Source organism: Anolis sagrei, chromosome 1, assembly GCF_037176765.1.
Source record: "Anolis sagrei isolate rAnoSag1 chromosome 1, rAnoSag1.mat, whole genome shotgun sequence".
Taxonomy (NCBI): Eukaryota; Metazoa; Chordata; class Lepidosauria; order Squamata; family Dactyloidae; genus Anolis; species Anolis sagrei.
The window spans coordinates 36,197,819-36,225,582 of NC_090021.1; the positions used below are offsets into that span (position 1 = coordinate 36,197,819).

Sequence of the window (27,764 nt, forward strand, 5' to 3'; positions counted from 1 at the left end):
CCATCCCTCCATTACTTTACATATCACCTTTCCCTCCAGACTGGAACTCGTGGCTGCTTACAAAATAAAAAGAGTTACAACTGAAATGGCCTGTGGTTGAAACATATAAAAAGTTATGATCAAAACGGTATCCATAATTATGTATCCATATTAGCAGCTGAACAATAAGAGTCATGTATGAAAATAAACCTAGTCCATTAAGTCTCATAGTCTCTATTCAACTGTTATGTAAATGAAATTATATCATGTAAGCTTAAAGTAACATACCCTCCTGCAAGTATGTTCTCAGAACCAAATCGCGTTGAGCTCAGTGGAGCTTGCTCAAAAATGTGTATTCATTAGAATGAATGCATGTGTATACTGCAAGTTTAAACCCAATAATTTTTGTTTCAGGCTTTGGTGCAGCCGGAATGTGGAAATTTAATAGATATTTATTCCCCAAGACATTTTTGCCAGGAATCATGTCTATTAAAGTTTGAAAATATAATGAGACATTCTTCTAAATGGCACATCATTGCTTAAATTTCCCAAGGAAAAGATGTTGTTCCTATGGTAAAGTTTCTTTGCCATCAGAACTCAAACTGGGGTGTGTACCATCTTCATTTCATGTTGGAAAAGATGCTGCTGCTAGCCGTTGACACAAGGACCTCCATTTTTTGCCCTGTTATTGAAAAAGAGGTGGTTTACCAATATTCAAGTCCATGAACTGTCTGCAGCCAGTTTGAAGTGGGTTTTCTAGAAATCTATGCAAACATGATAATAATATGGTACTGGTCTCTGGCATATTTGGGGGAAATAAAGCCTGCCTTATTTGATAGTGTGAGAAGCAATGGTTTTCAATGATGTGTCAAACCTGAGATTTTTCACATGGTTAAAATGGAGCAACAGATATCACATAATGTTCCTAGTTTCCAGCAAACCTCACAACCTCTGAGGATGCTTGCCACAGATGCAGGCGAAATGTCAGGAGAGAATGCTTCTAGAACATGGCCATACAGCCCGGAAAACCTACAACAACCCAGATATCACATAATCACAGATAAAATTGCTATGTAAACCTTTATCATTTGAATAGCGTATGTGGGTGAAGAAGTGTTACAAAGGTGGAGAAATATTGCAAAAAGAGGTTCTACCTTAATATGGCTTCAGGATAGAGTTAAAATTCCAAATCCATGAATGAGGAATACATTTATGAGGAATCAACTTTAATTCCATAATAGATTTCGAATTGTCAAGTTCATCAGAACTCTTCTTCAGAACCAGAAGTTATTTCTAGCTATCATGTTATCTACATGACTACAAATGACCTATCAAGTCTGCATTCTTCCACCTTGTGACTTAGTTTAATTGTGTTCTTCATGAGTTTAACATCTCGCCTTTTTTTTTACTTTGTGTCTCAACCCTTAGTTTTACACTACTTGGGTCCGTGAAGAGTTTTAGAGAATTTTTTTAAAATAATTTCATTGAGTTTTCTAAAGTTTTAGAGAATCTGAATACCTGAACACTATTTTTGCTGCTGATAAAGATATAGTCCACCTGTGGATTTTCTATTTTGCTTTGTCCTTGGGGACCAAAATTTGTATAGGCTAGAGTAAAACACGTGATAATAGATAAGATTAAATTAACTAGTTGTGTGCATAGGTAACACTTATAACAAACCTGCTAGAATAAATCTGCCAGTGGCAGGGCTGGGAAAGCAATGGTTTATATACAAGTACAATAGATGGATTTTGTAATCCAGATAAGTTTCTTTTCCCACTGTGTATTTACACTGGTGTCTTGATAGCACAGTGTAATAGTGAGTTGTATTACTGCCTTAACCTACATGAAATTTACTCTATAATTTACTTTGCTACTTCATTCACTTACTCAGAATACGAGGACTAACTGTGTTGACCATAAAATAAAATTCAAAGTACATGTTATTCTGACACTATGAAGGTATCACCACAGTGTGTTGCTCAAATTAGCTTGCTCTTATTTTGATTCATGTGTAATCATAAATATGTTCTACTGATTTCTTTGGCACATATTCCCATGTAAGCATACATTAGAGTTATAGCATTAATCCCCCCCCCCCCCAGTACTTTTTCTCCAAATCAGCTCAATTAAACCCGGTTGACTTTACTCCCAAATAAATCTGCATAAGATTACACTCTGAAGGGGTGTTTTTTTCTTTTAAAAAGGTAATGGCCAAAAGTGAGGTAACGTCATCATCTCATCCTCTGTGATCTCAATTGACCCTCAATATCGGTCTTTCTTTTAATGATGTTGATGTATGTTTCATAAAGTCAAGAGTTCCTGTTATTTCGTTTCTTTCAGCACCAACTAATTCTTCCACATAGCATTAACTCCCTTGCAGCTTAATATGCAATCCAGTTAAATTAAAATGCTTAGATTTAAAGCCAATTATTTATACTAAGCCCATAGCAATGTTTTGGTATTTTCAGCTTAATCAGGTTGTAGGTTTTTTAAACAATCATTTGAGTTTATTAATTGGGTAGGGGAGACGAATGAGAGTGGAACTTAAACTGTCTTGTTTGCTTTGTATCTTTGGCAAATAATTCTGAAAACATGGTGTGATTTCATGGGATGGAATCATGGGCGCTAAAGTGGTATCAGATTGTTACAGATGTGCAGTGTAGGGAAATTAAAAGTCTCACAGTTCCACAGCATTGTTATTAAGAACGCGGAGTTTATGACTTTTTCTGTATCTTTGTAATAGAAATCAAATGTGTTAATACTGAAATTTATAAGTGAGCCTTTTTCTTTTTCTTTGTAATCTCTTCTCCAACTTCTGTTAAAAAGAAACAGCATAATAAACATTTTTCATTGTGCATTCTATCAAAAGACCAAGACTTTAGCTAATATCTGGTGGATAGAATTCTTTAAAAGAAGGGAGGAAAAGAAAGAAAGAAAGTGATTAAACAAACAAGCTCAAACATCCACCAGTGTCTCTCACTATGTTTTTAAAAGATTGATGCCAAATGCAGGATTTATTGGAATTTGATCAGATAAAAAATTGGATGTTATGGGAATGTCTTTGAACCCATCTCCTTGGCAGCACTTTTTAAAGACTTCATCACATCTTTATTTTATTAAGGTGCTTCTGTATTTAGAAATAAGCCTCTGCCCCCATTTTTTGTTTTATGAGAAGGCATTCCGGAGAGGAGCATAGGCATTCTGGCAAAATAGAACAAATGACAGAATGGAGAAGGGCAAAAACCCTATCCATTGTTTGGGATGGTTGCGGCGATCTTGTTTTTATGGTAGTTTATTAGCCACAGACTATAAAACAATACCGTGTTCAAATGGCTTCCTATGGAAACAGTGCCATGTTTTGGCAACACTTCATAAAGCATCATAAAGAAGGGGGCTGAAATTTCGGGTTTTATTACCACTGTTATCTGAGGCTTTAGCATGCTTACGTACCTGATAGGCTGCTGGAAGGGGAGGAATGCAACATGCAATGTGGAAAAGGAGGAAAAAACATTGCACTGCACTGTGCTTCCAGCAGCACTGTGCATCTCAAGGGGGACATTATATTGAAAGGAAGGAATCAAGGAGGCAAAGGGCTTAAGGCATTTTCTGTTCTTTCTTACACTGGTGTGGCTCTGCACTGCTTGTTCAATCCCCAAAGCATTTATTGTTCTATTCCTCAGAGTACACTGAAACCTCTAAGTCCCAGGAAAGACAAACGAGCTTGCTTAGGAAAAGGAGTTGCAGGAATTCTTAGATTTTGGAAGCTCGGTGTTGCTGTCATATTGAAACATTATCTTGGATGTTTACTGGGGGGAGGGAGGGGATCTGGGTGTGTTTAGGTATTTAGACTGTTGGGCAGCCTTACTTGTGCCCACATACAAACTATGCAGGCAGTGTAAATCTAGTATGGAGGTCACTGCAATACAAAACTTCCTCTTCTGCCCCGTGATGGAGATAACTTTCTTTATGTTCCAGTAACGATGAAGCCACAGTCAGTGAGGTGAAGACAAGGGACCTTCTTTTTGACCAACGTACATTGTGGAATTTACTGCCCAGGAGAGGAGGTTCAAATTCCCCTTGAAAAAGTTCTGCTATGACCAAAAACCATGTTTAACTAAGTTACAAGGCATTTTTAGAGGAAACTGTTACTCAGTGTCCATTCTCCCATTCAAAAGGTTCATGAGTGGACATGTCTCCACCACAAACAAGCCTTACATTACATCTCCTAGATCTTAATAATTACAGACCAGTCTCTCAAGCATTCGTACTACCAGCTTTGACTGATATGCCATTTGGGCCCCTTTCTATAATCGGAGCACTTAAAGTTGGTAGGGCACATGCTAGTAACCTCGAAGTTGGACATCTGCAGTACGCTTTACATTGGGGCCCATCTGTACCAAATCTGGAAACTCCAATTAGTTCAAAATACAGCAGCCAGACTAGTTACAGGAACATCTAGGAGTGAGCATATTACACCCATATTGAATTCATTCCACTCGTTGCCAATTAGTTTCTGTGCAAAGTACAAAGTGTTGGTTTTGACCATTAAAACCTTACATGATTTGGATCCAGGTTTCCTACAGGATCACCTTCTCCTGTACAATCCTCCCTGAACACTGAGGTCCTCTGGTGGATTCTTATTCCAACCAGCCAAAACCCAACTGGCAATTGTCACCCAGGGGACCTTTTGATTAGCTGCCCAAGACTGTGGAATGACTTGCCGGAAGAGCTCCAACAGCTAAATCAGCTGTCAGAATTTAAGAATCAATTGAAGACTTATGTCTTCCAACAGGCCTACCCAGTCATTTTTTAATTATGAATTTTAAACTCATGTCTTGTGTTTACAGTATTTTAATCTTTGTTCTGTTTACTTTAATATATGTCATACAGATATGTTTTAATAGAAGTCTTTTACATAATGTTTCATGATAAAATGTTTTATTTATGTTATGCCCCACCTCAAGCCATGAGGAGAGTTGAGTAAGAAATAAAATCATTGTTATCATTATCATATCGTTTTAAAATAATTGTTTTTATGGAAGTCAAAACAGAACTGGAAGTATGTACATTTATGAACATTGATCTCCTAGCTATTTTTATTGTCCTGCCCTCAACCAAAAAATTCCCATATTATGGTGTAAAAGAAGAATCCAAAAAAAAAATGTTTATTGATATTTAAGGAGAAATATTTAGAAAACACAACTGATCAGGCATTGCAAGAGATATATATGCTTTGGCAATATTTTATATTTTTGGTTTTGGGTGACTCATATAAATTTTTATTCCATCTGCTCCAAGGAATGAAAATGCCTAGTTTTTTCTAAATATATCTAAACCTATCATCTTTCTTATATACGTCTATAGATCTCCATACAGTTGTCTTGATTGTTGATATTGATAAATTATTGTGATTTGTTGATACAATTAATTGTTTGCTTAATTGATTATGAACTTTTGGTAAAAATTCCACTGGGAATTAGCTGGGTGTCTACTGGAGTTTTGCTGTGTTGTGTTGTATCTGTCATCGGTAGTGCATGTCAGCTTTTTTTCATCTTCATCTTCATTTAGGAAAGGGCAAAATACAGGGTGAGGCAGCATAACTTCCTTTTTTAAAATGTACGCCATTCAGTCGGTTGAAGACGTAGCGGAGTGATAGTGGTCTCAATCGAGAGGCAGGAGTATAAAGTTTTGTCCTGAAACAGTTCAGTCGCCATCATGCATTTGAAAAGTGAGGAGCGTGCTTTTGCTGTTGAGGCCTACTTTTCGAGTGGATTTGGATTGGCCGCCCGCTCTCCAGATTTGGCCCCTTGTGATTTTTTTTCTATGGGGTTTGTTGAAATCCCATCTTTATGTGAACCGTCCAAGAACCCTACAAGATTTGAAGACCAACATCCAGGAAGAAATTGCCAATATGATGCCTGCTATGCTGGCAAGAGTTATGACCAACGCCAGAAATTGGTTTACTCAGTGTATGGAGAATGGAGAATGGGGGACGTCACCTACCTAATTTGATCTTCAAAACTACATAAAATAAAACTTTAGGTATGCGCCTACATTATAAAAAAAATTCTGATTCATACAATGGGTTTTATTAAGTTTTGAAAAAAGGAAGTTATGCTGCCTCACCCTGTATATGGGATTAGGATCACTGCTGGCCATCATGAAGTTTTTGATATCACTTCCCAGAATCCCTGCCCACTGGCTCTGCTAGTTGAATGTTTTGGAAATTGAAGTCCAAACCTCTGGAGGACCAAAGCTTAAAACACTGTAGAGGAAAGCAAGATATACTAGATTTTTATGCTGGATCAAAAATCTTGTGTTCAGTTGTCGCAGTTAAATTTTAATATGGCAGGTCATGACTACACAAAGATTTACAATGACTGGAAGAACAGCATAAATCAGCATCCCTAGAAACAGAAAGGATGGCTTTCTTGAATTTTTGTGGTTTAGCTGCCATGCCCTGAGATATTAATACAGTTTACCGTGCCTTAAGCAAGTTACAACTAAACACTTGTGCCTTTCTCTTTTCTTCTGTCTCCTCCTTCATGATCTTAGTCATATTCTTTTGCAGAAGTTTATTTAATTTTGCATTGTTTTGCATTGCATATCTGTTCTGCATAGATATCAACATCTTCTAACTGCAGAAAGTTACACTGAAAGTTCGGGTTGCCTTTTTGTAATCTTGTAGCCAGCAGTAGGAATAGTATACTTTTGGCAAAGATGGCTGTTTAAGGACAATGTTTGGCTGGGATGAGAAAAATAAAACTTATGGCAGTATGGTTGTTCTATAAATCCTTTGAGATAAGAGACAGAGAAGCCAATATGAAAAACTGACAGTGAAAGAAGAGGATGGGGGAGAGAAATTATAGTTACATGTCAGCTCAGAAGCCCTCCTAGCATTAGCCCAAACCTTATAGGCTAGTGCCAATCAAATAAACAAATTGAATTATGAGAACCCCCCCCCCCCCACACACACACACACACACACAACTCTGATTTGACAGGGACAATCCCAAATAATTCTCCGTCATCCCATTTCTTCAACAGCTTAGAAAATGTCCCAGTTTCTCTCTTCTCTTCTCACTTTTCCTCTTTCTCTTTCACATTGGTTGAAGCAAACTGAATTCAAAGAACAAAATAGTTTGTACTTTATCAACTTAAGAAGGGCAAGAAAAGAGGAGGGCAGAATCTTTCTCTTCCAAAAAAGGATAAGGCAGAAGCAAACTTCTGCAGCCTTTCCCGGCTGATATGATCTTTAATAGCTTTTGTCATCTTTCCCACACTCTGATACTACTAGGCCACATGTGCCCCAGTTTCATCTGTGAAATCTTGGAGGGTATGTGAGAAATAGGGGCCATGGTAGTGCAGCAGGTTAAACTACCACTGCTGAATTTGCTGACCAGAAGGTCAGTTGTTTAAATCTGCAGGACAGGATGAGCTCCCGTTGATAGCTCTAGCTTCTGCCAACCTAGCAGTTCGAAAACATGCAAATGTGACTAAATCTATAGGTACCACTCTGGCAGGAAGGTAATGGCACTCCATGCAGTCATGCTGGCCACATGACCTTGGAGGTGTCTACAGACAACGTCAGCTCTTCCACTTAGAAATGGAGATGAGCACCACCCACCAGAGTTGGACTTGAGTATACTTCATGTCAAGAGGAGACTTTTACCTTTACTATGTGAGAAACATTTGTGTAAATTGAGTCTACATTAGTTGAGAGTGAGAAAATGATTCTGCTTCCTGGGAACACATTTAAAAGTACTCCCAATGATGAGGGCATGTTTTGCATGTTAAATATGACAGCAGGAAATGGAAGCATATGTTAAGAGGCGATTGTGACTGTGTGAACTAAGGGCATCCAGCATAGCTGCCTTACATTCGCCCATGTCCTAATTGGGTTTGGCCTGTGCGTGCAGTATGTACTCTGTGTTTGCAGCATTGCATGATGAACGTGCTTGGCAAATTCTCAGGAAGCGGATCACAGAACTATAGGCTTTAACACATTTGGCAAGTCTTATGTACCTTTTGTATTTTGGCACAAAGGCTGCACCTCGTACAATAGTTTATAAGGACCACATTCTGCTCTCAATTATTGCCAGATCCAAAGCTTGTTGAAGCCAAAGGAAAGACCCCTATTGGCTTCCGAGGATGTAGGGCCATTTCCCTGTGCCATTGCAAAGAGCATTACATGAATGCAGTTGAAGAAAGCATGACCTGGAATGTTTGGCAGGTAGACCGAGTCACCAGAAAAATAACAAAGACAGCTTGACCTTCTGTTTCAAGACACTCCTGCAAAATATGCTGGAAAAGCTTTTCAGCAAATAACTGTCAACACAAATAACTGTCCAGGGAAAAAAGAAAGGAAGAAACTCATATGTTGATGTCAGAGCTCAGCATTCAGGCACTGCCAGGTGGGGAGGGCTATTTATGGCATTTATGTCCAGTCTTCCCTTCAAGGATTTAGTTAATTGGCTTATTTCGTGCCTTTCTCCCGGCCCAAGGTTGAAACCAGTTTACACACATTAAAACAAAATACAACCAAAAACTTTTATACAAATGTTAAAAGGCAGATAAATGACAACTCTTTTTCAAAATACAAATTATTAACAGTTTTTAAAAACATATTTAAAACATAATAAAACACAGACTCAACATCTCCCATTAAAAGCTCTAGCTGCTATGAATTGAAAAATTAAGCCCTCCCAAATAAAAAGGACTTTGCTTGCCAACAGAAAGACATCAGGCAGTGGTCAACCAAACCTTCCATGGAAAGGAGTTCCACTACTTTGGAACCTTGAGACTTCCTCTGCATGACTAGTTGCTCCTCCACTAAGCTGCCCCCTCCAGAAAGAATGGGGTATATGTCAAAAATGGGAAAATTGAAATAAGAATATTTTCTGACAATAAGAGTTGATCTTTCAAAATTTATATATTGATACCGAATGTTCAAATTCTTTTGTCTATGGAGAGTAGAGCACATATGCTCCTAGAATCATAGAGCTGGAAGGGACAACAAGGATCATCGAATCCAATCCCTTGCCTTATAGACATACTCAAGTAAAGCACTTTTTAAAGATGCCCATTTAACCCCTTTTAAATAATCTGAAGTGATGAAGAGCCCATCATCCACCAGGGTAGTTAGGCTATTCCACTCTTGAAAAGCTCTTATAGACAACAAGTTGCTCCTAATGTTTAGATGGATGCAAAATAAGTCTTCACTGTCAAACTTGCATGCCATGAATTTCAGCTGTCCCTTACTGCTATTTTGAAAACCTGTTAATGCTAATACCATTCACCCTGAAGGCTACCGAATGTGAATTCCTGCCATAAAGCCTAGATAATGCCTACTGCAGTGCATATCCTTGAACTCTATTTTTGCACTTTGTACATTTGGAAGAGAGAATATCACCCAAATAGCATTCAGTCACAACTTCTTGATTTATTATGGTTCTCTATGGCTGAATCTAAACTGCCCAATATTCCAAGATCTGATCCCAGATTATCTAGCAGTGTAGACTCATATAATACAGTTCAAAGCAGATAATCTGGGATCAGATCCTTTGATATAGGGCAGTATAGATCCAGCCTAAGATATGTGAAAATGTAAGTTCTAGTTCATCACTTATGTCCTTCAGACAGTTAATCCAATAGCTAAAATGGATCTGGGAGGCAGTAGGGCACAGAGCTCAAATCGCCTACCTCACTGAGAGAGCTGCCTAGATGATTTTGGGCAAATTAATATCTCTCATCCTCTGTTTCCCATCTGTGAAATAGGAACATTGCTGATGTATTCTGCAGTACTTTTATGAGACTGATAGTTGATGGAAAACAGCTTGTGTACTCTTATCCCCATTACTTTTGCAATTTAGGTGGGAGATTGCAATAGTGTCATTTTCTTGGGCCTCTGGTCCCTGAATATAATTATTTTGCCAAATACTTTGTTGTTTAGCTGTATTTTAGTGAATTGTTTGAATTGTATGGCAGTACTTTTATTTGTCTTTCAAGCTTCCTCTTTGGCCAAAGAAATGAACTCCCCCATGACTGTGCCAAAAAGGAGGGGCTGAGATGATGCTTCCTTCATTCCCTCCAACCGCCCCAGTTTGGCAAGGACTGCCCCAATTGATACTTTTTCATCCTACTTTCTCACTGATTTCGAAATGCTCTGTCCTCTCCCACTTTCTTAATTTGTCCTCTCTTTAAGTCAGTTGCTGAAATCTGTGTTCAAAGTGCTCAACAGAAGGGATAGGAGGAGAGTGGTACAGGTTTACTGTTCACAGTAAGTTTATTTAGTCACCTCAGAATACAAAAAAAAAAGTTTTGTATATTTTTCTTCATTGATAATGTTTACTTAATTGTTGTTTCGCCTTTGACTACACGTTGGCCACAAAGTCTCAGTTTCATCAGTGAGATGATGGAAAGTATGTAATAATAAACTATGAAATATGTTGAGTAAAAGCACCGGCTTAGTCTAAGAATCTAACTAATGACCTACACAGCTACCTGTAGTCACAACCTACTCAATAAAGATTTATTGGGAGTGGAGGGATAGTTTTCTCTCGTTGTACACCAGAGTACTTATACACTCTAAATATGCTGCTAGTTATCTCAGGTTGAAAGTCAGGCTTTATCTTGCTCTTCCTGTTCACACTAGATCAGTGTTTCTCAACCCTCTTAACGCCGCAACCCCTTAATATAGTTCCTCATGTTGTGGTGACCCCAACCATAAAATTATTTTTGTTGCTACTTCATAACTGTAATTTTGCTACTGTTATGAATCATCATATAAATATTTGATATACAGAATGTACTTTCATTCACTGGACCAAATTTGGCACAAATACCCAATATGCCCATATCTGAATACTGGTGGGGTGGGGGAGGGGTTTATTTTATCATTTGGGTGTTGTCGTTGCTGGGATGTATAGTTAACCTACAATCAAAGAGCATTCCTAATTCTACCAAAAATGGAATTGAACCAAACTTGGCACACAGTACTCCAACAACCAACAGAAAATACTGGAAGGCTTTGGTGGGCATTGACCTTGAGTTTGGGAGTTGTAGTTCACCTACATCAGAGAGCACTGTGGATTCAAACAATGATGGATCTGGACCAAACTTGGCATGAATATTCAACATCCCAAATGTGAACATTGGTGGAGTTTGGGGAAAATAGACTTTGACATTTGGGAGTTGTAGTTGCTGGGATTTATAGTTCACGTACAATCAAAGAGCATTCTGAACCCCACCAATGATAGAATTGGGTCAAACTTTCCACACAGAAACCCCATGACCAACAGAAAATACTGTGTTTTCTGATGGTCTTTCTGACACCCTTCCCTACTTGTGACCCTCCCCAAGGGTCCTGACCCGCAGGTTGAGAAACATTGCACTAGATGGCCAGAGCTTACAAATGTTTACTTTTCAACTGAAATTAGAAAAATACTCCAATGACCATGTTGGGTAGAGTAGCAGTATATTGGTCCGTTGGTTTCTGTTGGACTTTGTTTACAGCACCCCCCTGATTGCCAGCATTAACCCATTCTCAAATCTGATTATATAAAAATAGCATTGATGCGATTCCTCGTTTAAATGACAAAATTGAGATTTACTTTTTGATTGGGGGGGGCGTATTTTCAAGCTATGGATCATTAAATCTGTGGATTCAGAATCTGTGGATTCAGAATCTGTGGATTCAGAACTTTTTGACCGTAGTTCATAAAGTACATTTTTCATACTCTGGCTAGAATGACTCTAGAGTGTAACCAAATGGTACAACTGCTCAAGATTGTGATGTGTGGGTCACTTTTAATTTGAAAATTTGGGGTTTTTAAAAATTAAGATGTGTACATTCTGTATTTTTGAGAGATTCAGTTTAAAATTCAAAGTTTTAAACCTTTTGTCCTTTAGATTAGTTCTACTCAAAGTGGTAGACTCTGGATAAATGCCAGTCCCTTGCAAATTTTTGAGAAATATGTGATTGTACCCAAGGGGCTCAAATTTAGGCTCTGGCATATTGGTGAAAAATTACCCATCTCTCACATTAGATAGCATGAGAAGCACTGCACTAAATGTTTTTGACAGCAGCTCTCAAAATCCTTGGCTATTGGCCAAGGTTGCTGGAGCTTTTTGGAGCTGAAGTCTAAAACACCCAGAGGACGAAAGAGTGAGAACTACTCTCCTGCTGCATCAGATGACAAACCCCAGAATTCCATAGAATGGTTCCAGATTAGTTAAAGTAGACTCATAGTGTTATTAACTGTGTAGTGTGAAAGGATCACGGGAGACAACAAGGTTTTCAGAGGTCACCGAAACCATGCATTTTCCCCACCTCAGTTTCTTTGTGTGTCCTAATTGTCCCAATGAGTAACCTGCACTCAAAACAAGAAGCTACCATCAGGACAGAATACAGAGAAAGGGAATGGGTGCCAATTGGCAAAGAGATCTGGCAAGCAATCTTTTATCATCCTATTTGTTTAACATATCATACTTAAAATAGGATTAGTCTTGGAGGAAGGCAGTGTGAAAATTGGAAGAAGAAACATCAACAATTTAAGATATGCCGATGATATCATAGTACTAGCGGAAAACAGCAAAGACTTGGAATGGTTACTGAAGAAAGTCACGGAAGAAAGTTCACAGGCAAGTTTACAATTGAACCTTACAAAAACAAAAAAAATACCACATGATTTACATAACTTTAAAGTAGATGATTAAAAGATTGAAATAGTTCAAGATTTCCTATGCCTTGGCTCAGCCATTAATCGGAGCGGAGACTGTAATCAAATAATCAGAAGACTAGGACTTGGAAGGACGGCTATGAAGGGATTAGAGAAGATCCTGAAGTGTAAAGACATATCATTCCTAAAGTCAAGATAATCCATGCCATTATATTTCCAATTTCCTTGTATTATTGTGAAAGCTGATAGGAAGAAAATTAACTAATTTGAAATTTGATGCTGGAGAAGAGTTCTATGGATATGGAGTGCTGAAAAGACAAATCAATAAGTCCTAGAGCAAATCAAACCTGAACTTACTCTAGAAATCAAAATGATTGAACTGAGACTGTTATACTTTGAACATATTATGAGAAGACATGACTCACAAGAAAATGACAGTAATGCTTTGTAAGGTAGAAGGTGCTATGAAAAGAGCAAGACTGAGCTACAGTTAGACTCAATCAAGGACATCACGTCCTTGAGTCTGCAAGAGCTGAACCTGTTGATGACAAAGTTATTTGGATGTCTCTCATTCATAGGGTCACCATAAGTTGAAGTAGACTTGATGGCAGTTATCAACAACAGTATATCATCTCATGTCCAAACTCAATTGTTAATTTTCATTTCTAGTGAGAGATCATCAAAGTGATCTGGTGGTTTGTTATGAGACTTATTTATTTGTGTTTTTGTCATCCCATGGTATTTATAGAACTTTTTAATTATGTTGATGTCTTCTTCACTCACTTTAAAATTATATAAATATTTTGTGGTAATTATTTTTGTTGTCTTAATGTTCAACAGTAACCCTGCTTTTGCACATTCTTTCTTAATTTTCCTTTGTAGTTGTTCAAAAACTTGTAATTCATTATATTGGCCAACACATTTTGGTTCCTCAAATGTTATCCCTGTTTCGGGGTATATTGGATATGCTGATTCGAAAAATGTCACCGGTTTCCTTTATCAGCTCTAGTTTTTGAGATACAAACATATGCCATCTACCAGTCATTGTCTGCTTGCCCATAGAAAACCATGATAACCATATCTAAGAAACTAGAGCTGAATGCAATGCAATTTTCTGAATCAGTGCCCCTAATAAATCCAGGCCTCAAAACCAAGACACCAAGACATTTGTTGGGCTGTTTTGTTATTGTTATATTCATATCTTAAGTTATACATGCTTGTTTCTCCATTTTTCACAGTTATTTGGAAATCAATCCTCATTTCCATACAATAGAGTGATAAAAGTTTTCAAGTTGAATACTGATGTTAGTCAGCTGCAGTTAAACCAGCAAAGCCTCTTGTGGTACCCTAAAGAAATAAGATTGCTGATGATAAGGGATAATGTCCTACAAAAAAATTATAGTGACTAACAAAATTATTGAGCATTAGCAATTGTGGACTTCAGCCCATTTTCTCCAAAATAATCTGATTCATTTTGCTGCAGTATGACACGTTTTGTGCAAGATAAATCTGATTAGTCTTGAAATCTTTTTTTTTTTTTTTTTGGATCTTCCACCACCAGCTCAATGAGGACATGAACTCACATTGCCTGTTCAGGTTGATGGCCCCTCCATTATGGTACCCAATTGGAGTTTTTACATTTGGGCTGCCAACATTGCATTGAGGAGTAAAATATATTTTAATTGACCTTGACTGACTGTTGGATTTGAAAGCAAGGTTTTGAAAATATAAACACCATGCCCTTAGTATCTGCTGTGGTTTGATTCAAAAACCTTTCTTGTATGTTTACCAAAATATATGGATTCTTAAGTTGAATCCATAGTTATAGAATCCATGTAAATGCCAGATATAGGATCATGTTCATTTGCTTGAAGAGAATTTACATAGCTGTCCTTTGCACCCTTCTGTTATATCCAAAGCTATCTGCAGTCATAGGACCCTCATTGGAGATTTTAACGCGGGCCTTGCTTTCTTCTCTATGTAAAAAGGAGCAAAATCACTAACTGGTTATCTTGTTTCATATTGATCCAGATTTTATAAGGACACAAATAATCAAGAATTTATTTTTTGTATCAAAGTTGTCACAGTAAAATATTCAGGGGTCATGTTAAAATCCAGTTTCATGCTACATCTCCCTATATGCTGATGGTGAAACCTCGTTATAGGGTAGTTATTTTCTATGGTCTTCTCATTTTGCTTTCAATCCTTATATGCTCTCTTTTCACCCCTTAATAAAACTGAAATCTACAGAATATATATTTTCTTCTCTTCCTTGTAGGTTCTCAAAAACAAAGATCCAGCATCACCAATGCAACGTTACATTGATAGCAAAGTAGTTAAAACAGATGCTGAAGGTGAATGGCTATCTTTTGATGTAACGGACACTGTACAAGAATGGCTCCACCACCGAGGTGACTGTACAACAACCTTTTTTTAAATCTCTCTCTATGCTTTAAAAGGCTGCATAATTTCATGTGTATATGTGATCTAAAGGTAACCCCTCTTTTTTTACATTTTTACAGATAGGAATCTGGGATTTAAGATAAGTTTACATTGTCCCTGCTGCACGTTTGTGCCTTCAAATAATTTTATCATCCCAAATAAAAGTGAAGAGCTAGAGGCAAGATTTGCAGGTAATAACAAAGCATTACAATTAACAGTGCATTCGATGAACAAAAGGTGTTTCTGTAGCCCATTTAAGACTGTCAAATGTGAGTTTATACCACCTTTGGTTGATGGTGGAAGATCCAAATCAAAGGAAAAAGACTTAGAGATGTAGATATGGAATGGCAAGGAAAAGATTTATATAATGTAAGAATGACAATGAACTTTAAAAATGCAATGGTATTGATTGCATTTATATTCTACAACAGAAGCAAGAGATCAGTGGGACTATAAATGAGGGGCTGTAATTCCCATTATTTCTCACATATCTCAATTGTTGAGAATCGAAGTTCAACTGAATGGTTCCATATTTGCCAACCCTCCTACAAGATTTTAAACATATATATTAGAGTGCTAAGCTGAAAGGGACTTATTTCTAAGTAACCATGTTTAAATTGTATTTCACATCATTACTTAACTTGTGGGAACGAGGGAGAGGGCCTTCTCTGCTGTGGCCCCCCGCTTTTGGAACTCGCTACCTAGGGAGTTCAGGCAAGCCCCTACCAGAGCTGCTTTCTAGAAAGATCTAAAAACCTGGCTGTTCCAATGTGCCTTCGGAGAGTGACCACTCAACCCATCTGGTTGTTCCACCTATAGCTGTCCTTAGATTAAAGCACCTTCCCATGTCTCCCTATAAGGCCAAACTCAATTGCTCCTCCCTTCAGGGCTCCTTCTCTTATAAATGCACTTTTATCCCTATCTCACCCAGGGTTTTAACCTTTTAACATTTTACCTCATACATCTGGCATGCCCTCGGTGTTTGATTTGATTATCCTATTTTATATTGTTTATTTTATTTGTTATTTATATATTTTGTTATGATGTATTTTTGTTATTTTGTGCTTAATCATGTTGTATTATTTTGGGCTTGGCGTCATGTTAGCTGTCCCGAGTCCCCTTTGAGGAGATGGTGGCGGGTTATAAATAAAGATTATTATTATTATTATTATTATTATTATTATTATTATTATTAATAATAATAATAATAATAATTTTAGCTGGGTTAGGGTGTGTTAATATGTGTAATGTGAAAAATGAAGGTATACTCTATATGAGATGAATGAGTATTAGTTTGAAAAGTAAATAGATATCCTGTCATATTATACTACAGAAGAAGGCATTTTCATGTCATATATTACAATTTATCAGATGGCTAATCTTTAGTATTGATGGAAAGGTTGATACAGTCCAGTGTTTTCTAGCAATAATTTGTCCTGAGCTGCATAAACATATTTTTTTTCTATATTGAGACTGAAAACAAAATGCTGGTTTAATTCAAAGGAACCTCAAAATTGCAACTCAAAGGATTGGGAACATGATATCAGCTCACATCCTTCTATTTCTTCTCATGCAGTCTATTTTTAGGTTTTTCTAAATCAATAATAACAGTCCTAGACGCTTGGGAAGTGTTTGACTTGTGATTTTGTGATACGAAATCCAGAATATAGATCTCGTTTGCTGTGACATACTGTGCTTTGTGTCAATAATAATAATAATAATAATAATAATAATGGTTTTGTGTCAGTAAATAATAATAATAATAATAATAATAATAATAATAATAATAGGGACTTGGGGCAGCTCACAAAAGCACTCAGTAGCACAGACATGTAAATACAACAAGACACTTAAACAAAATCACACTATAACTATAAAGTCCACATAAACAAATTACATAAAACATTGTATAAAACCCCTACTGACTTAAAAGAATCAATAAACCCAGCAGTGGCTGTGGATATAAAATAAAACTGTCATTAACATCAGTCCCATAAGGTGCAAGTAGGGCATACTAGGGTGAAACAAATCACTAGGTCCTCGAATATAACAGGTAGGGTTCTAAACATGGCCAAAGGCCTGTTTAAAGAGCCATGTTTTCATATTTGTTCTGAAAACTTGAAGAGTGGGGCTAGTCTAATTTCTCTAGGAAGGGCATTCCAGAGCCAGGGGACCACAACTGGGAAGGCCCTCTCTCTCATACCCACCAACCGCACTTGAGATAGAGATGAGACCGAGAGGAGGGCCTCCACAGCAGATCTTAAAGCCCACAAACCTAGATTGCCATGGCACTCACATCCAACAATAATGGTTAATGTTAACCTTCAAATCATAGTTTGTAAACCAACTTCACACTAACATTTGAAACCATGCTTTAGGGCTGTGTATTCAGTTTGGGCACCAAACTATTGCTCAAACTAAGTTGAAATGGAATTGGTGAATGATGATGAAAGGGAGAATGTATCAAGTGTTTCTGATATTCCAAATTGTTTTCAAGGTTTTTCTGAAATGAACCACAGATATAAATATGAGAGCATGTAATCATTTAACACAGTTGTGGATTCCCACATTCACATATACATACCAGCATGTTATAAGCACATTAACTGATGCCAGTGATCCTGGAGTTTGGTGTTTTTGTTTTTTTAAAGATTTGAGTTTCTTATAAAGAGATGGTTTATATAATTTGTTCCAAAAGAGCAACACAATATTTATTACCAAAATGTATTTTTTGAAGGTATTGATGACTACACATATCCCAGTGGTGAGAAATTAAAGTCCAGTAGGAAAAAATTCAGTGGGAAGAACCCACATCTTCTGCTAATGTTATTACCCTCCTACAGACTTGAGTCACAACAGTCCAGTCGGCGGAAGAAGCGTGCTCTAGATGCAGCCTATTGCTTTAGGTAACTATGGATTGAAATGCTACATATCTGTGTGCATGCATAGAAATATCTTAAAGTTTATGTCATGGTTTCTCATTAGTTCCTGTGGTATATTAGGGAATAACATGACATGATATGAGTTTTCATATTGCAATTTTGCAACAAATTTGATTAATAGCGTAGTGGTTTCTGCAAATCACGGGTAGGCAAGGAGCACTTCTTGTATTGTTTGTGGTTCCACTTAAAAATGTGGCCTCCACTGGATACCTTTTTTTCTGGCCACTCCTGGGACCCTTTCAGTTTGCACAACTGTAAGAATGATGATCTCACTTTAACTACCATGGCAATGTCGAATCCTGGGATTTGTAGTTTAAGAGGTTTCCATAAGATGTGGCCATTGCACTTAAAGCAGTATCAATGTGCTATACATGTATGGAGTGAAATGACTACTGGAAACCTTTTGGAATGGCAACTCCTTATTTCAAAAGACAGTTAAACATATGTTTTTAAAACCAGAATGAGAAAATTGGCCTTTGGTCCACACTGTTGCTTGAATCTTCTGTAAACAGAAAAATGATTTGAGTTCACATGAACAGAGGTAGTTAATACAGAGGATGGCCATAGATAAAGATGCTACAACTCAAGTCACATAATGTCTGTGAAAAGTCACTATTTTCAAGCCCATTGATTTCAAAGGGAAGTATTTAGAACCATGGTTAACTTTCATGGTAGCATCATTGTGGGCTAAACATGTTTAAATCCAGATGCCATGTGTGAATTTGAAATACAATTCAAATATATAAATAAATAAGTTAAAGAAAAAATGTAACTGAAAAAGGTTTTATTTGAAAATGGGTTAGAAAAATGTATGTATTCTTAATTATTCAGGTTTAAGATGCTTTTTTGGAATAAAAATAGCATTCTTTAAAGAATTTGATTGTACACGGAGTTAAAATTTGATGACAGACAGTTTTTGTTTTCATTTTGGATAGCCGTATTTAAAACAGGATCATGAAATATGAACTTAAATAATTTTAAATATTGAAATACCCCTAAGATTCCAAAAGGCATCAAGATTCTGTTTCAACTCTGTTCATAAGACTAATTTCCATTGTTCCTTTCTGTTCCTTTTGGCCTGAACTGTTCCAAGTCAGTTTCTCATATCTGAAATAACATTGATGAAATCATAATACTTAAGGAGCATGATTAAGCATTTGTAAGCCTCACTAACTTAAAAAAGGCTTAATTTTTATGGTAATCTGCTCATTAATAAGAATTAATAATAAAAGTGTACTGCTGGCTTCCAGTAACAATATCAATTACACACTGAAAGCCGTCTTCAAAGTAATTCTGCATTCATACTTTCAGCTGTGTGTGTATGTGTACATGTGTTTTCTGGTCCAAATGTAAGCATGGAAGACACACATTCTTTTCACAGTCTGTTGTTCATCCAGACAGTGGGAAGATGGCCTCCTGTGCACGTATGGATGTCTGCATGTTGAGGTCCTCTATGTGAGAGGAGATACTTTTTCTTGATTCGGGATTATTTTTTGGTTCTTTCTTTCTTGTTTACACTGGGATACTTTCTGGTGCTCACTGGGTGGTGGATGGGCAAGGTTAGCATTTTTGGTCACCTGGCATCTACACCGTCTATTAAAATCCAGATCATCTGCTTTGGACTGGATTATATGGCAGTGTAGACTCATATAGTTTAGATGATGATGCACAGCTAATAGGCTCGCTTGAAAAAAACGCAATTACATACTGGCTTTGTTAGCTCTGTTGGCCTTGTTGACACTACTGGCCACATAACTTATTTTAAATACTGTAAATAAACCTTGGGTAGTTTTACAAACTGTATTTTTGTTTTTATATTAGATATAATTTAATTGTTAGGTTATGTTATTATTAAATTTTAGATTTGTGTGTTTAATTTGGTTTTAGATGTCTGGTTTATTCTGCGTTTATTGTATTTGTATCTATGGTCTTATCAAGGCATTGAATGTTTGCCTTTTTTACCCATTGGAATCTGCCCTGAGTCCCCTTGGGGAGATAGGGCGGAATATAAATAAAGGTGTTTTTTTTATTTATTTTTTTTATTTATTATATAATCCAGTTCAAAACAGATAATAGGGATATATATATATATATATATATATATATATATATATATATATTCTCTGAACTATTTGGTAGTGTAGATCCAGCCTATGACATCCTCTGGATCAAGACCATAAATGACTGATTCTAAAATTAAGCACCTGTATCTATTAAGAATTGTTTGTGGGTTTCGCAACATTAGACTGTCCTAATGTCAGAATGTGCTGACGTGTATTATTTTGCAAAAATGTCAGCTACAGGAAATGAGAGAAACAGAGCAAAGGGTTTATAACGAAACTTCTGCAAAGGACTTTATCAGTTCTGGTGCCTTGGCTGTGGAGTGCCTTCCACTTGTAATCCCAATTAGATGCCATGTTAAAACTTGACTTTTTCACCAAATCTTTTGAGGTCAAGAGATTATGGCCTAACTATGCAGTGTGCATAGTTTTAAACACGTTTATGTTGTTTTACCTGTTTTTTTTCTATAACTCAACCTCAGAGCTTTTGATATGAGATAGGAAATACATATTTTAATAAATTACAATAAACTCTCTTTGGGTCTCAGATTGATTCCACCTTAAAATACACCAAGGGGCAAAGTGTATTTGGATTGCAGTCTCAGCTCCAGTTTTATTGTAGTAACATATTAGTCTTTTTCTGCATTTTCAGGAACGTTCAAGATAACTGCTGCCTGCGTTCATTTTATATTGACTTCAAGCGGGATCTTGGGTGGAAATGGATACACGAACCTAAAGGATACAATGCAAATTTCTGTGCAGGAGCATGTCCGTATTTATGGAGCTCTGATACTCAACATAGTAGAGTAAGTCTCTTTGAAAACTTTTAATATATATATAATGGGATAATAAAGAGATGAAAGCCTCCAATCTTTGTTCCTATGGTACTTCTGATTATTCTGATTCAGAGGAACAATACCTCTGAATGCAAGTTTTTGAAGAGCACCAGAGCTTGAGAAAGTTTTTTTTTTAAATAGCTCCCAAATTTCCCAAGACAGCATGATCTTTTCCAAGCTGTATGGGGGAGGGCTTGTCCCCATATCTTCTTGTGTGCAATCTCTGGACATCTGGTTGGCTACTTTGGAAATAAGATATTGAACTAAATCTTAGACAGTCTATTCTAGTTACTACAGTCTTCTTTAGTCAACTTGTCTAAGGGTTCTCGAAAGACCCTTTACACAGTGTCACTATATCCCAGGATCTGATCCCAGATTGTCTTCTTATCCCAGATTATCTGGCAGTGGAGACTCATATAATGCAGTTTAAATCAGATAATCTACTCATATAATCCAGTTTAAAGCAGATAATCTGGGACCTAAATATTGTCAAATCAACTACCGTGGCACAGTGGGTCAAACCCTTGTGATGGCAGGACTGAAGACCGACAGGTTGGATGTTCGAATCTGGGGAGAGCTCCATCTGTCAGCTCCAGCACTCCATGCGGGGACATGAGAGAAGCCTCCCATAAGGATGGTAAAACATCAAACACATATGGGCGTCCCATGGGCAATGTCCTTGCAGACAGCCAATTCTCTCACACCAGAAGCAACTTGCAGTTTCTCAAGTTGTTCCTGGCACGGAAAACAACAACAACCTTGTAATCAATTGAAACCATAGAAATGTGATTTTATATGTGAAATAGAAATATTTTCATATGTTTCCTTTCCTTCTAGGTACTCAGCTTGTATAATACTATCAACCCAGAAGCATCTGCATCCCCATGTTGTGTATCCCAGGATCTAGAACCCCTCACTATTTTGTATTTCATTGGGAAAACACCCAAAATTGAACAGCTTTCTAACATGATTGTAAAGTCTTGCAAATGCAGCTAAGGGATACCACAGCATGTGCATTCTCTCCTCAGAAAGGAAAGGAAGAAGAAAAAAAGAAACATGCAAAAAGGAAGAAACAACAACAACACTAAAGAACACATAGGATCATCAGTGTTTTTTTAAAAGAGGAAAAAAGCGGTACTAAGTCCGACTTGTTTGAGAGTTTGTTTCATTGTTTTGTGTTTTGTCTTGTTTTTAAACTGTCACCTGATGCAAAACCGTGAAGGCCTTATTCTACATTTCAACAACATGTTTAGTGAGATAGACAAGAAGTATTTTTAAAGGAAAAAAGGCAAAAAAATACAAGAAAGAAAAGAAAAAACGAAAAAAACCTTTTTAAAATAAAACACTGGAAGAATTTGTTAAAGTCTTATGTGAAAGGAAAAAAACAGGAAAAATCCCTTTAAGTGGAGTTGCTGTATCTGTCCCGTGGCTTACTTGATCTCTGTGTTGTCATGCCATAGACACCCAATCCGTTCTTTGTAGTTTTTAGAATTAAGAGTGCATTATTTATTTTTATGTAATACGATCAAACGAGACTATGTCATTGCCATGGGAGGGGAGGGGAACAGGGAGGGAGGAGAGACACAAATGTGCAGACCAAATAAACTGTTAGAAACATGGGTAATGCCTTGGGAACATGAGCTCAAAAAGGTCCTGGAACGACAAGTTCAGCTCAATTAAAATGGTAGTCTGTTATTACATTACAAAGGAAGTCTGCCTTTTTAAAAAAGCCACACATACCTTGTTTTTCTTCCCAGGAGCCTAGAATGGCTTTATGTAAAGCCTCATACCATTGTTTTTTTTTTAAAAAAAAAAAAATCTGAAAAACGTATTAATAAAGGACATTTTGTTTCAGTCTCAAAGACTAGTTTATTAAGATTTTTTTTAAAAAAGAAGCAAACTGTAAATGAATAAACTGTCCATTTAGTAAATCAGTGAAATATTTAATATGTACTGGTCTAATCTTCAGACCTTAATATGTTGCTGTATAGCTATTTGCTTTGGGATTGTTTGTTTCTTGGTATAATGTAACCATACCTATAGTACTACAATAGGTGGGTAGTAAGAAGCCAGCTTAATTGGAAACATAACTGTAGACCTCTAATGTAAACTATTAAAAATTAAGTACTTTATGTGTAATGTGTAAATTTTCACCATATTTTTGTACTCTGTTAATACTGTCAACTTTGAAGAGTTTGAATTTGGGGGCTCTTGTTGATCACTCAGAACCATGTGTTTCCCTCTAGCTGGCCAGTACGAGTAGAGTCCCTGTATTTTCAACTTGCACTACAAATACATGTTTTATAATATTTGCTATATACATGTGCTTTGTATGTTGTTTTTCCTGATTGTGACATAAGCTACCTGACTCCATGTTTTGTTCCATTTACCCCCCCCCCCCAAATAGATTTAAAATACAATTTTGTGGAAAACAATTCCCTCATGTATACTTCTAGATACATTAGAACTCCAAACTTTTGTTTTAGAACAAAGACTTACTAACCCCTTGGAGTCAGTATTGATTAGGACATCATACATTTCCATACAGAGAGGGTTTTTTTTTTCAGAGCAGGGAAAAGAAGGAGCAAATCCTTTTTCATGGTCCATGTCCTGGACTAATTGTACACACAAATATTTTATCAAAAAATAGGTATTGTGAAGTGATGAACCATGTGGTAAAATGTATTGTCGAATGTTTTCATGGCCAGAATCATGGGGTTGTTGTGGTTTTTTTGGGGCTGTGTGGCCATGATCTAGAAGCATTCTCTCCTGACATTTCACCTGCATCTATGGCAGGCATCCTCTGAAACGTCAGAAGAGAATGTTTGTAGAACATGGCTATACAGCCTGAAAAACCTACAACAACCCAATGTGGTAAAAGTCGGGAAAAATATTTTTAAGAACTAGAACTCTCTCTAGCCACATTGGCTGAAAAAATTGGGAGCTGTTGTTTCAACAAGTAACTTTTGTGTTTTTGATGGAGAACCAAATATAATATCAGCATCTACATCAGCCATGTACAGGGAAGTCCACTGATATGCTCAGCAGCCACAATTCTTCTACTAGGGTGCATATCCTTTCCTGCTGTTGAGAGAATTTGTACTCTTCCAACATTTGTTCCTTTTTAAAGAATTGTTAAATTTCATAAAAGGCTATTGGGATCAATTCCATCCTCAATTAAAAGAAAGGAGGATAGGGAATGGCAGATTACTTTCGATTGTTGTGCAACATTTGCAAAGCTTCTGATATTGCACACAAGTGGACCATTAAAAACAAAAATAAATACATCTGTCTATTTCCTAGGGGAGGCAGAAAGGAACTGAATCCTGTTTCCCCCTTCTTCCCCCAAATGCTAATCTGCAGGATTTCAATGTGATTTTTTTGAAATTAAGGGTTATGCACAGAACCCTGGCAATGTATTGTTGAAGGCTTTCATGGCCAGAATCACTGGGTTGTTGTAGGTTTTCAGGTTACATGGCCATGTTTCAGAAGCATTCTGACGTTTCGCCTGCATCTATGGCGGGCATTCTCAGAGGTTGTGAGGTCTGTTGGAAATTAGGAAAATTGGGTCTATGTATCTGTGAAAACTCCAGGATGGGAGAAAGAATTCTTGTCTGTTGGAGCTAGGTGTGAATGTTTCAATTGGCCACATTGATTAGGTGTGACTTGTTACTGCTTGGGGGAACCCTTTGTTGAAAAACTGTCAGGCCATCAAATGCTAATCAAGGTGGTCAATTGAAACAGTCACACCTAGCTCCAACAGACAAGAGTTCTTTCTCCCACCCTGGACTTTCCACAGATATATAAACCCCATTTCCCTAGTTTCCAACAGACCTCACAACAGGATGCCTGCCATAGATGCAGGAGAAACGTCAGGAGAGAATGTTTCTGGAACATGGCCATATATTCTGAAAAACCTACAACAACCCAGAACCCTGGCAGTTGGATTGTCCAAGCAACACCAATTTACAGACACTAACTGAGCCACTTTTCTCAAAAACACACCTGGAAACCTGCTTCACCGCATATATGGGCCCCAGATGGATTTGGCAGATTTGCTAAGTGTTCAAGCTGAAAATGATCCTATGTGCGATTCATTTTTACTTTTTAAATCCCAGGTTCGTTTGTGAGGAACCGTTAATGTTTGAGGATCAAGATGTTTGTTTGCAATATTAGGATGTTTGGAGTAAGGTAGGGAGAGCACAAGTGGGGGTCTATGCTGAGCAAAATCCTCTGGTATTTTTTATAGCTGCCATCAAAGTAAAAGGACATCTTTTGACAGTGAGTTCAGATAATTGTTGAACACATTCCATTAAGTGTTTAAATTATGGAGAGCAGCACAATCCTCTCCAAATTAATTCAGAGGTAAGTCTAATTGAGTTTAAAGGGGATTGATTGCTTTATTACTATGCCTTTCACAAACCTCAAAGATTAAGTTAAAACAACTAGGCTAAGGCCTAAAGACAAACACCATGTTCGATAAAGAGCAAAAACGACTTGTAAGACTTTCCTGTGATAGTCATTGAAACCCAAGGCTATTATTGTACATGGACCATGAATATACAATGGTGGTTTTTCAAATGACTAGGTTCTCAGATGATTTACAGCAGTGTTTCCCAACCTGAGCACCTCCAGATGTCGTAGACTACAATCACTATCTTCCCTGGCCATTGGCCAGACTGGCAGGGACTGATGAAAAGTGTAGTCCAAAATGTGGAAGACCTCACATTTCAAAAGGTTAATTTAGAGGAACAGGCTTTATATCTGTGCTTTACTATGCTTTTATTAATTTATTCATTCCTACCCTGATAACACTTCTCTCTTTTTGTTCATTAAAAGAAGTAAACAGATTGATTCAGTGTGTTTCACATTATTTCATACTACTTTAATTGTTTTCAGCAAGTGCATTTCATTCCTTTCCTATAGGTAGGTATGTGTGTGATCTCTGACAAACCCATATGAATTCTGTCAGTGTCTGAAAATTCCCAGTATATAAACATAGATGGAAAGAAAGAACATTGTATTTGAATTGGGGCCAATTCAAAATGTACCAAGCACACCCTAGAATGGTGACCAAATAAGTGCTGATCTACTGCCTCTAGAAGAAGTCCCTGTGTATTCAATGAAAGCATGAGCAGTATTACACTCACTAAGCATGATCCTAATGTCACCCAAGAAGTCAGCGTGCATGACTTTAGATGGAGTGATGGTTGGCCCAACCCCACTTACAAATCCATTCAGCCTGCATATTGTTTTTATGGGAGAGTCACCACACTGCCTTGGTCTGAAGGTTTACAAACTCTTACAAAGCCATGTGTGTGAAGGCCTGCCCAAAATTGCATCCACCAAGATATTGGTCTGTGCCTGAGATCTTGTACTGAGAAACATATTGGACAGTTCTGACCAGGACGATGGATAGTGTAGGATAGGGGAGACATCAAATAAGCATCTGGCTATGTACTTATAACCAGACACACAATGGCAATGTCATCCTCCAGGAATTATAGAGGGCCCATTGAGACTAGGCAAGATGCTTCTGTTGTTGGTTATAGGATCATATCCAGATGTTTTATTAATGACCTCTCAATTGAATAGCCATGGAGAGAGGGGCCCCACAAGAAAGGGAGACCTGTAGAGTTTCGATGGTTGTGCAACTTTCAATTATGTCACTAATAGGATAGAGCCCCCGGTGGCGCAGTGGGTTAAACCCCTGTGCTGGCAAGGCTGAAGACTGACAAGGTCGCAGGTTTGAATCAGGGAGAGATGGATTAGCTCCCTCTACCAGCTCCAGCTCATGCGGGGACATGAGAGAAGCCTCCCACAAGGATGATAAAACATCAAATCATCCGGGCGTCCCCTGGGCAACATCCTTGCAGACAGCCAATTCTCTCACACCAGAAGTGACTTGCAGATTGTCAAGTCTCCTGACACAACAAATAAAAATACTAATAGGATGCTATTTTATGTTGACTGTAAGATTGTGAGATGCTTCAACCAAATAGTGCAAAAGTGACCAGACCTATACTGATGACATTTGTAGCCAAAGAGGACTGTTGAGAATCCTCTCCTGGCAAACTACCAGAAGAGTAGCTTTCAAATTAATAGCTGCTGTATAGAAGTTGTTTTGTAATCACTCCATATGGAAGAATAGGGATTACAATTCCTATTCTATTTCTACTTCAAAATATCAATTGCTGAAGTCAAATAAAGTTATTCGGAAGTAAATATGTAACAATGATCTTCACCATTATGTTCTCATAACTGAGTTGGTTTGTTGCAATGGAAATTACTGCTATGTAAATACATTTAGAATACAAATAACACTACCATTTGCATTTGCAGCAATGGTTGATGACTTTGGTGTCCATTCAGTGGTGAAGCTACATTGGGTTTAATCTGAATCTTAAAGGAACTATCCAAGGTGGTGAACCCTGGCTTGAAATATGTTCCACACCTTGGATAACTCCCTTAAAGTTCAGATTTTAAAAGATTTGGTGCCCCAATAATACAGAAAATATTAACTGCCTTGTGCGTGCTGTTGACATTCTATTCTTTTTTTTTTTACATTTTTATATAGAATGGGTGTTCTAAATTCACCCATCCTTTATTTTCAAGTAATGGAACAAAAGTATGCAAACAAAATTTGCATTGTCATTTGAAGTCACCCCCCCCCCCAAAAAAAAACTGCTTTTAACTGGAAATCAGTTATATGCTTGCAATTTAATTATGTTTTAATATGTGATTTTATAGATGTGACTGTGTTGTGCCCTGCCTCGAGCTGAAAGGAAAGTTGGCTTGTTGTTGTTAATGATAAATCTCTAG

The 27,764-nt window shown here is 37.3% G+C and overlaps 1 protein-coding gene across 1 annotated transcript in view; it reads left to right on the forward strand.

Annotated features, from left to right (window-relative positions):
• TGFB2 (transforming growth factor beta 2) overlaps nucleotides 1–25,792 on the forward strand; it is a 99,727-nt gene extending 73,935 nt beyond the window's left edge. The window contains exons 3-7 of the mRNA XM_060754253.2: nucleotides 14,941–15,073; nucleotides 15,185–15,295; nucleotides 17,842–18,010; nucleotides 20,759–20,912; nucleotides 21,780–25,792. Of these exons, the coding sequence (XP_060610236.2) occupies nucleotides 14,941–15,073; nucleotides 15,185–15,295; nucleotides 17,842–18,010; nucleotides 20,759–20,912; nucleotides 21,780–21,938 (726 nt within the window). The 3' untranslated portion in view covers nucleotides 21,939–25,792. The remainder of the gene's footprint in view (nucleotides 1–14,940; nucleotides 15,074–15,184; nucleotides 15,296–17,841; nucleotides 18,011–20,758; nucleotides 20,913–21,779) is intronic.
• Nucleotides 25,793–27,764: the final 1,972 nt, after the last annotated feature.